Source organism: Saccoglossus kowalevskii, chromosome 6 (assembly GCF_978046115.1).
Source record: "Saccoglossus kowalevskii chromosome 6, keSacKowa6.1, whole genome shotgun sequence".
Lineage (NCBI taxonomy): Eukaryota > Metazoa > Hemichordata > Enteropneusta > Harrimaniidae > Saccoglossus > Saccoglossus kowalevskii.
This window is the reverse complement of record NC_140646.1, coordinates 15,987,914-15,998,577: the sequence shown is the minus strand read 5'-3', so window position 1 is coordinate 15,998,577 and position 10,664 is coordinate 15,987,914. Positions and strand designations below refer to the sequence as shown.

The 10,664-nt window shown below is 37.5% G+C and overlaps 2 protein-coding genes across 3 annotated transcripts; both read right to left on the bottom strand.

Moving 5' to 3' along the window:
* Positions 1-280: 280 nt before the first annotated feature.
* LOC146741824 (uncharacterized) lies at positions 281-3,355 on the bottom strand. Its single transcript, XM_085500760.1, has 5 exons — positions 3,147-3,355; positions 2,316-2,556; positions 1,955-2,128; positions 1,469-1,713; positions 281-965 (listed from the first exon to the last, which is right to left on the bottom strand). The coding sequence occupies exons 1-5, from the start codon at positions 3,195-3,197 to the stop codon at positions 711-713; spliced, it is 966 nt and encodes a 321-aa protein (XP_085356886.1). The 5' UTR covers positions 3,198-3,355; the 3' UTR covers positions 281-710.
* A 2,515-nt stretch (positions 3,356-5,870) lies between these two features.
* LOC102803417 (uncharacterized) lies at positions 5,871-10,172 on the bottom strand. Of its 2 annotated transcripts, XM_085500759.1 has the most exons (6): positions 9,982-10,172; positions 9,296-9,478; positions 8,746-8,986; positions 7,718-7,891; positions 7,306-7,580; positions 5,871-6,971 (listed from the first exon to the last, which is right to left on the bottom strand). In XM_085500759.1, exons 3-6 carry the CDS (start codon positions 8,873-8,875, stop codon positions 6,729-6,731), a joined length of 822 nt encoding a protein of 273 aa, XP_085356885.1. In that variant the 5' UTR covers positions 8,876-8,986; positions 9,296-9,478; positions 9,982-10,172; the 3' UTR covers positions 5,871-6,728. The 2 variants fall into 2 exon arrangements, with proteins under 2 accessions (XP_085356885.1, XP_006819795.2); XM_006819732.3 differs by lacking the exon at positions 9,982-10,172 and having other exon boundaries at positions 9,296-9,560.
* Between the last annotated feature and the right edge of the window lie 492 nt (positions 10,173-10,664).

Genomic DNA, 10,664 nt, shown 5'->3' with positions numbered 1-10,664 from the left:
AAAATTAAATGTCGCCGCCACAGGCATAACTTCGAAAATCACAGCTAAACTTTAAATTGCGATTGCTTACCGTTAATTCATCAATAGAAATTACGCCAAAAACCAAAATGTTAGATTCAAGAAAATATTAGAAACTCACTTGGCCGTCATTAGCCACGGACCAGGATTATGTAGTCTATCTGATTATTTGTGCCCAAGTGTAGCTATGATGGAAATTTAATTGTAAGTACTAGTACTACGGGTGTATACATGCACATATATGCTTCATACAATTCTGGCCTGTGTTTCATTGTACAGGTTTATTCATGATTAGATTGGTCGCTGGTTCTAAACAAACCTCTATGTGTTCTTCTCTATATCCGATTGTTTATTTCCTATATCCAAATAATTTGAGCTAGTGAACTTTGCCCGATATATTTATACATAAGTAACGATTGACCGTAGACGTAAATTGCCTTGAGATCTCGTTGAGATCGAGAGAACGATGTGTACCTTTTGTACATCAAACAGTGTCCCATTCCCTTCCGTCCATTACGTTAGATGGTTCCCTGCTTTATGTAACTATCACATTTGCGACTTTGGTCTGTTTGTGTTAATTAACAGAATCTGAAAAAAAAAGAACTAAATATTTTCGAACATATATTGCAAAACAATAATTGTCCAATTCTAGATTACTGATCTCTGTCTCCATCAAATATGAGTCCGACTGTCTAATACACGTCACCGAGTTGCATCCTTCCACTTCGCCAAGTTGCAAGTTTGACCACATTTACATTTGACGCATGTGATTGCATTTCCAGTAGGAAGTGGCTGATTAGCGTGTAACTTATAGCTGGGTCGAAATGAATATTGACCATTGTACGTTTAGCCCAGGGAGGAACCAATGCTCCGATGGTGACATAACGGTCGTTGTAGTCGGTCACCTGCAATGGGTCCGTATTCCAATGCTTCATGCAGCTACGAATCTAGGGAAAAATGTATAGGTATTGCATTACATACATATTGATATTACAATTAAATGTCAAACAAACTAGGACTACGTTTGCAATTTTTGATTTTGGTAGTATTGTAATTTCCAAACTGCTCAATTTATCGATTTCTTTTGATAGTACAGTCATATATAATAATAAACGCAAATTTGAAAGAAACAAGACAGGTCGTTATGACGAAAGTTATGACATGGGCGATGCATGGTTCGCCCCTTTTTATATAAACGCAGTTGTATATAGCAGTAATTATATTACAATTTCTGTAAAACGCGTATTAATGTTTTTTTTTTAATTTAAGAATTGATGATAAAAACATTAAAGTTAAACAGTATTTAAATATGCTCATCATTGCCTCTTTAATTTATCCGCGAATGCGCGGGGATGGATGAATTACAAACAGTGTTATAATGTTTGTAACAACTTTGGAGGCATATCTTAATTTTTGAAATACTTAATAAATAAATCGGTTTAATCTTTACCTCACAACAGCAGAAACAATAGAAGCAAAAACAACATAACTTAGCACACTTGCTACAGGTATCCTTCGTTCCAATGATTCTTGTAGTTACTTTGGATCCAATAGATGAATGGAAGTCTACACTTAGAAACCCTTCAATGGGCAGGGTTTTCAAATGCAGATTGTCACCACAAAACGTCTCAACCGAATATTTGTTGGAATACGACCTTGTTGATTTTGCTTTTTGCAATTTATAAAGACTCAAATCTGTCAAAGAAGAACTTTGTGATAATTATGCCAATTTTCTACAAAAATGCTTAATGTTGCCACACTCAAACTTATAAAAGCTGCAATTGAAATCAGTTTGCAAAGTGTAACTGTAACAAGCTAATGTTACAGTAGTAAATAAGGCGAATCGGACAGTCGTAAACAAGATAAATCATCACAGAAATTGAAAGAATTGAGAGATATCGCCGCCATGGTTATTGAATTGAAATTATTGAATTACCTGCCGTTTCCCCTGCTGAAAGTAGCAGTAAACGTTGATTTGTGAGTAATGCTTTCCCTTTGCGCATAGTTGGACAGTCTGTGTCCGCTTCACCGCTCTCATCAAGAAACTCCACTGAAGTGTAGGGAATGAACTGTCCGTCCAACAGTGCCTGTTCACCTGTCATAACTAAATCTGTTGATTTAATTCAGGTGATATATCAGATTACAATATGTACTTCTTCTGAAATTTGTATTTGTAAAATATTTGTGCAGGTGATCGTGTGTCCATGCGATGTTGGAATGAGTACAATTGCCTACACGTATGGACGAAGATACAAACTATGTGCTTAGATTTTTACGAAATATGCAATAACACTCACTATCTAGCATGGCATCGTAGCAGACATTTTCATGATGCGATCCATAACGTTGATACGCTATGTCGTACATTTTTCTGCCATTCTCAATCAGACACTCTTCCAGCATGTCGTGGCTTTTATGTTCTTTCAACACCTTTTCCATGAGTGCTTTCGAAGTCAAATCGATCATATTTTCGTCGAATTCTGGCGGCAGAGTACCTTTTCCTGGTCGAGGTTGAGAAGATACTGCATCGTGCCCGATCTGTATACATTGTGAGCATTTTATTGTCAGGATTTGAAAGTGTATATATTACACCATATCGCACATTTTGGGCTGGTGACATATGATGAAATATTATATATATATATCTCGTGCCCGATTACCGGGATACGTTTTGTTATCCTGCATTGCTTAACAAAAGTAGAGTTTAAAAAGTGGACGAATTCAATACAAATCTAATTTAGGTTTCCTAATAACACAGTTAGTAACCTTGATTTAATCAGCAACACGAACAACCTAACGATAAACAGACAATTTAAATGAAAGTTTGAAATCGGGAAATTCTAAATATTAAGCCAGGAGAAACAATGCCACTATATGCAGTGGAAATAACACCATACCCTATCAAAATCTAGACGTTTTGCGACGTTCATGACCTCACGCTAGCACGTATCAACCATGATAGATGAAAAGATGGACGAATTGTCGTGAACGACTAATAAATATTTCCCTTCTATTACACTGTGTGGACGATAAAACCCACTGCAGACGGAGTCACAACTGGATTCGCCAGCGTAATTCACTATAGTGTACGTTTTTAAAAACATCCTCTCCCCAAAATTTTAATTTACCTGTGGCAATCTAAACTCGGCGGTAGTCATTGGTGGAATCATTCTACCCATTGTAAACGCTTCAGTGACGTCATCCTGATTGTTGTAACGAGACTCTGGTGTTTCCGTCTGGTGTGCTAATACATTAGGTTGAGGTATATGAAAGCCCTACAAAAATAATAAAATATTAATGTTTTGGGGAATCTATACATCGCCACAGTTGGCATATATCGCCACAGTCGTCGTCACCCCACGGTCCTGTCACATTGCCACAGTCGTCACGCATCGCCAGCAGTTGCCTAGCGTCGATTCAGTCGTCACTCAGCGCTGCAATTATCACCCAAAGCGCCTTAGAATTACGTGTAAAACAAACAATATATATATATACATATGCACATTGAACAAGACGCTCACAAAGTTTAGTATTTAACCACTTTTACCGCATAGCAATACAGCTGATGCTGGGTATTGACGATGCGTTGCACAAATAAAAAACAACAACAACAAAACAACAACAACACGGTTTGTGATTTTGTACGTGCAGGGCAAGTGAGATCGAAATTTTAGAGGTCGTAGTTGCATAATAGGGTTCACGACATTTTACTCTTCTTTCCGTGTCTTCTCGTCGACCCTAGCCGTTCTATCTGTGGGCCGTTTATATTCTTTTACGCTCTGCATGAGTAAAGATGAATAGAGTTAACATTACGAAGTGTTTCAGCATGTCTGTAATTGTATAGTTCTTTACGCCCTGGTAGCGTTTATAAAATTAAATAAAAACAACAAGCGTTATATATAATACATAATGTAATTGCTTTGATAGACTAACAGTGTTGAAGTTGAAAGAACGACGTACACTGTTTGCAGAGACATTACTAATCTTAACGACAGAAGTCACTCGTTTGAAACGGTCACCTGTATGGGCCCATTTATTCAGGAAATAGGTCTATAACTACGTTGATGAGGTCTTGGCTGGATTTTGGAACGATGCGTGACTTGAAGTGTTTGAGGAACATTGTGTACGTACTGGCGACTAAAAGGAAGCTATTATTTCTAGGTATCTTGCTCAGCAATGGGGAAACTCAATATTGCCTTAGTATAACATAGCATAAATTGATATATACGTAGAAAAACAATTTCTTGAAACAACTTAGTTGTGACATGCACTTTATCACAGCCTATTGTAACAAACGAAGACAAAGTAAAGACACATTTCCTATTGTCGATATGTTGCAACAAGTAGTAGTTTTCATGCAAACGACAACATACGATTGGTCAATACATACCTGGTTATCTTGTCCAACATTCTTTTTCGGAACAGGAGGTCCTTTCCTGCCGGCTATATGATGGTAATATCCCGACGCCCTAGTGTAATCCATGGTGTTCTCCAGACCCTTTTATTGGGTGTCACGGGTTTCCGCCTTGTACAAATTCTAAATCACGTAATGGTTTGCTGGAGGCAACTCAATATCACATTCCCTTCCAATAAATATCGCCCTCTGCCGACGAAAAGCTTCTATTATTTCAGCGGGACATATTTATGTTATAGAGATGCTTCGTCACTTGAGGGCGAAGTCACGTTGAGCGTTGTAGGCTGCCATGCAAGGAAATGTTCACCTCTGTTTTGAATAACGTTAATGTTTTTGCAAGGGAAATGAGGTCGTTATACTAACGCATATACCATACCTGAACCGAATTACGATGTATGACCACGGCAAACGCCCAACAAGAATTGGCCAATTCAGGATAGCCGCAGTTTAATGGAATTTTCAGTGCAGTGTCTTGTTTCTGGTACACATGATTTGGAAAATGATATGTCATATGCCATAATTTGTGTACTTATATATCGTATTCCAACTATTTACGGTTCGTTACAACACAGTAGAATGTTGAACCTGTTACAATTACAAAAGGCCTCATGTAGGTTGTCATGACAACATATAATCAATTCGGTTATTTTATCACCGTGACCGCAGTGTCTGTGATATTACTAAATATTTATTCCTGTTGAAAGTGAAAACGTTAATGGCCACTCAGTATTTTTTTTTCATATTTTTATTGTTATTTCTAGATTGAAAACGTTCACACCTGGACAGTATTACTGCCCTCTCGAGGCAAAGATGTGTATATGGTCACTTGAGAGCAGAATATCCAAATAAATCCACCAGTACTTTTTTTTATTATTTCTTTTCCAAATTTGTTATGATCATTAATATATCCATTGGACGCCATAATATTTTTTTAGAATTCAAGGTAAGAATGGGTCATTGAAACGTAATAGTAATGGCGACGACAAATCGGGAAGAAAACAATACAAATAGTTCTGATCCATTTTTGTACTTACAGCGCTCAAGTGGCTGAGGATTTGTAATTATTTCCTATATAGTGTCTAATTTATCTCACTTTTCAGCTTTGCTGTTATATATAACTATTCTCCCCGACTTAAGTTGGCAGACCAGTAGAAAGAGGTTACTGGACCTGGAACTGTTCCTTTAACTTGAATTACGCCACTATCATAACAGCGGAATCTTCTAAATACATTTGTATATCTGCTGTTTAAGCCGAGCGGCCACGTTAAAGTTGACCGGATTGGTAAGCTAGTTATGAAGACGGTTGGTTTATGGAGACTGTTGTTGTTGTTTGTTGCATTCATATACACACTAATTACATTCATACCCTCGATGTTCCTATTTGCACAATACCCGTAACGTGCAAAAATAATGAAGCGTTCATAGACTAGCCAGTGCGTAGTTAGTATAAGTAAATGTATTCTGTAGTTAATTCAATGTACAACATTTTATACAATTCATATGTAGCTGCGAGTATTTGTGTAATCCTATCAAGCGACCGACTAAATAGTTCAACAATTATATACAGTACGTGAAAATGAAACGCAGTACTGAAGGTACATAAGATGTACACGTGTAAATCAAATTATAGAAGTTTCAGCAAGCTAGGGACAAACTTTGTTCACGTTATTCTTATTTAGCACGAGAAACAAGAATGTAAACAGCAGCGTGTAACGTACTAATATATAGTATACCCGAATTTCAATCTTACCAAGTTTTGTTGTGATACGCAATATTGTATTTAGAAAGATCCCTCATTTATAAAGTCAATGCCAATATAAAGTAATGTTGTATTCAAAAACAATTGTTACAATTCAAAATATGTGTTTTTGCAAACACGACTAATACAGCCAAATGTTGTCTCTAAATACAACTGCTTTACCACTGAGTTTCTGTAATCAAACATGGTAAGTATACTGTGGACGAAAACAATTTATAATTGTCATTCATGTTTGTCTTATAAAAATGTTCCCATAAAATATGAAATGTTCCCCCAACATTCATCACGGATTCTAATAAAGATGGCCAAAACACCGCAGTTGCTTTACAAGTCCACACGTCTAGGAGATAGTGACCTTCGTAATATCAAGCCATCAGATTTCCCATGATTCTCTATGACCACGTGACACATTTTATCATGTTATATTAGCTTATAATTGTTAATATAATGCTCCGTTCGAAAAAAATCGATGAAATCGTTGATGTAAAACAAACAAAGTTAGTGGGTTAAGATTACATTTGATTTCCTAGAATTACGTTAAGGGTGTCGAGCATTGGCATTCCAACTCGCCAGTTTTACCACGTTTAGATTTGGTGCATATAGTTGCATTTCCGACAGAAATTGGGTAATGAATGAGAAACGCATCGTGGAATCGAAGTTGATCTTGATCATGGTACGCTTTGCCCAGGGTGGGATCAGAGCTCCGATCATAACGTATCGATTGTTATGAACGTTCACTTCGAAAGGTTCGGCGTCCCATTTCTTCATGCAACTACGAATCTGTTAGGAAGTTAGGAAATAAACACTGAATTAAGACGTACTAATTGTATTAATAGTCACAAAAACTATTATAGTTTACTGGTCCGGGCAGCAAATGTCATAGGTCATCCGTCAAAAGATTATTTGTGATTAAAGAAAATACTATATGGATAGTCGTACATGTTGAAAGCGTAAGGTCATGTTTGATTTAAAAGCGGTGGCCATATAGTGTACAGTATTGTATACTAGTATTGGAAATACTGTATCCGATTGTCTCCCTGGATGCAAACAGTTTTAACATGCCCAGATGTGTGACCTTTGGGGTCATAATGCAGATGTTCTATCGACTACTTACTTCACAGCAGCAGAAACAGTAGAAACAGAAACAGCATATCTTCGCCCATCTCGCACAGCAGCCTTTACTTCCGATTATCTCGGTTTTCGTGTTAGCACCACTGGACGCCTGTAGCTCTACGCTGAGAAATCCCTCGATGGGAAAAGTTGCGTACTGAAGATCATCACTGCATGACGTCTCCAGAGAATATCTGTTATGGTGTGATTTACTTTTCTGATTCGTATTATTTGGTGGCACTTTCTGTGAATTTTTCTCCACTTTGGAAAAGGAAACCTCTGTCGAGAAACATGCAAATAGTCAGAGTAACTCTCTTTTAAATAAGACTGTCTTGACAGACGCAATGTATCATGTTTAATTCACTCATATCCCGGGGTAATTTCCGCAATTAATAAGGTAGTGTAGTACTACATACCTGCAGTATCCTCGTTCGAGAGGAGCAACAACCGGTGCGTAGTTAGATAGGCTCTCCCCTTACACATCGGAACTCTTGTTGGCACTGCCTTGCCGTTTTCATCCAGAAACTCGACGGATGTATAATAAATATATTGGCCATTTACTAACAGTGTCTCGTCTTTCATTAATAGATCTTGATATAAGTGTAAAGCAAACAATAGGTATTAGTTGCGTTCGCACAAGCTCCTCAGTACGGGGTAAGAGGTCTAACATGAAAATCAAAGGGCGGCAGTCGTCACGCCGCGTCCTGTTCGATAGGGGACTCATAGCGACGTATACAACGCGTGTAAAATACATTGTTTATTTACATGAAATTCGAACACGCGCTGCGCGACGACCACCGCGCTTTAACGTGAGCATATCCACATACACTTTTCTGGTGAAAAAATGGGCCGATGATGAGATTCTATTACCAGTTATTTTGTAATCCACACTCTCCGAATATACATTGTTATAGTTTTATAACCATAACAATAACGTATAAAGCATCCTAGTTACTGTACCAAGTAATCCTAGTTAAAACTTGAGGACTGACGATTTTTGTATATTCTTAACAACATTGGGTGTTCTTTAGCTCGTGTTAAATGTGGCAATTGGGTATAGCCGATATGCAAACATATATTATTTGCTTAAATCTTAGTCCGTACTTGGCGTAAGTTTGAACACGACTATTACTAGTGACAAGAGGTCGATTATCTATGCATAGGATTACGCCTAGTTAAATTGTTACACGTGACGCTGCTGAACCTTGCAGTCACAGCGCCCTCACCGAATATTAGACACGAGCGACGAGGGCGCATGTAAGTCGATTTGCTTCTTTGAACAACTTGAATTAAAGATAATATGCACACAATAACTCCTTAAATATTTTGAATAGGTATTTTGATCTGTAAAAATATGAAACCTGACGTGGTTTCTACATCAGTATTCCATGTATTCTTGAAATAACTATGGCGTTAAGAGAAGGACAAATAAAGAGGAACTCACGATCCATTATTGCTTCATGGCTCAGGTGGTCGTGCTGAGATTTGTAGTCATGATAAGACAATGCGTAAGCTTCCCGGGCTGTTTGTTGAACACGTTCGTTTAACACTGATCTACTTTTGTGTCGCTTCATAATCTGTTTCAAGACCGCCTGTGAAACGGGGCTGATGACACCTTCGTTGAATTCAGGTGATATTGCATCCCGGGATGATTTAGGTTGCGTTGCTATGGTAGCACTTGTGAGCTGCAAAGTACGAACATATGAATTCAATCGGCAAATTTTCGAAGCGTGTTAGATGTAAGTATCTAAATATATCTCGGAATGTACAATTTGTTTTCCTCGTGACTCTTTGGCGCTATAATTAATGAATGATTTAATTATTCAATAACCTAAATAATGAAATTTTAGAATGATTCATTCATTAGTAAGAATTTATTGAACTAGTCGACTAAAGGTCTTTTTGGTTGCTTAATTGATTGAATAGAATCGATATGCAGCACGGCAATATCACGGATAGACGACACCTTGCATCAATGAACACATTGTAAATACCTCTAGCTGATTTGACACTGGTGCTGTCGTTTTCTGTTTTGCTTTTAACTTTGGATTGCCACGCACACCATCGCCAAGTTCATCATTCAGCTTTGCCGCTACAATGCCAAATTCTCCTTGGTGACCGGCACCACCTCTGTCCTGTCCACACGTTGATGCTCTAGCAAAAGGTATTTGAAATCCCTGGGAAAATGACAATCATATCAGTGTTAGAACATCCAATTTTACATAAAAACGCTCAGTATAGAACAGAGTGGGCGATGGAATACAAAGTAATAACCTTGGGACATCATACATACGAAAACAGTAACACGCCACTAAAACCTATTATCTCTAGGTTGTGGCATTTCTTCTTCAACAAAAAAACTCTTGCAGCTCTCTGCAAACCCGCGAAAAAGCAAAACAGTGATTATTACATATGTTTTTATAATCGTCAGCTGTATAACAATAACAACAACAACAACAACAACAACAACAACAACAACAACAACAACAACAACACGCGTTTAGTTCACAACATGGCAGTGCATTAGACATCGTGCTCGATGAACATTTAAGTTTAAAGAGCTGTATTCAGAAAGTGAGTTGGTATCTAATTATATGTAAAAAAAAAAGTATCAATACAAATATATAATTCGAGTTTATCTGTCAAAGTAAGCGGCGTCATATATATTGTTTGTTCTCACCTGGAACCAGAGTCCCCGGGACGAAAGGACCAGACGGAAGAACCTAAACGGGTGTGATAACAGCCCGGTCAATCCGTGACCAATCTCGGCAGTCACATAATGAGAGAATAGTCGATATTACGTATCACATAACACATCCTTTACTTCTTACAGCGTTCTGGGTTCTATCAATGTAACGCGAATACGTTTTCTTTGTCCCTTTTGACATATAACGATTAATGATAACAATCATTTCATATCATGGAGGCATTTAGCCAAGCAGTAAAAGACTTGGCGAAAAGCGTCACCAAATGTGAACCACGAATATTCAATATTACGTACCACGTGAAATTCTTTTACATTTTTGGCCGTTTTGATGCTCGCATCGCATAGATACGGCGCCAGGGAGATATTTATTCTATCAGGGATTGACCATTAAAATTAAAATTTAGCAAAATTATTAAATGTATATTTACGAAAAAAATGAGGCACATTTAATAAAATAAAAGCAATATCACCCTGAAAAAAAAATCCGAAGAACAAAGTAATTTAGATGTATTTACCATCCCGCCACCCATGTTTTCAGTTGGTGAAGGCAATGTTTTCTTCATAAAGTCAGCACATTGATTTATATTTATATTTATATCTACAACTTGTTCACCTGAAACCAGTAACTTCAACGTCTTCAAGTTATTAAAGTAGCC

Coding starts and splice junctions, on each gene's coding strand:
- LOC102803417 (XM_085500759.1), bottom strand. CDS start 8,875: ATGAAGCGACACAAAAGTAGATCAGTGTTAAACGAACGTGTTCAACAA. Junction 7,892..8,745: donor CCATGAAGCAATAATGGATC/GTGAGTTCCTCT, acceptor ACTTATATCAAG/ATCTATTAATGAAAGACGAG. Junction 6,972..7,305: donor ACTGTTTCTGCTGCTGTGAA/GTAAGTAGTCGA, acceptor ACTTCCTAACAG/ATTCGTAGTTGCATGAAGAA.
- LOC146741824 (XM_085500760.1), bottom strand. CDS start 3,197: ATGGGTAGAATGATTCCACCAATGACTACCGCCGAGTTTAGATTGCCA. Junction 2,557..3,146: donor CCGAGTTTAGATTGCCACAG/GTAAATTAAAAT, acceptor CAATGTATACAG/ATCGGGCACGATGCAGTATC. Junction 2,129..2,315: donor CTACGATGCCATGCTAGATA/GTGAGTGTTATT, acceptor TTAAATCAACAG/ATTTAGTTATGACAGGTGAA.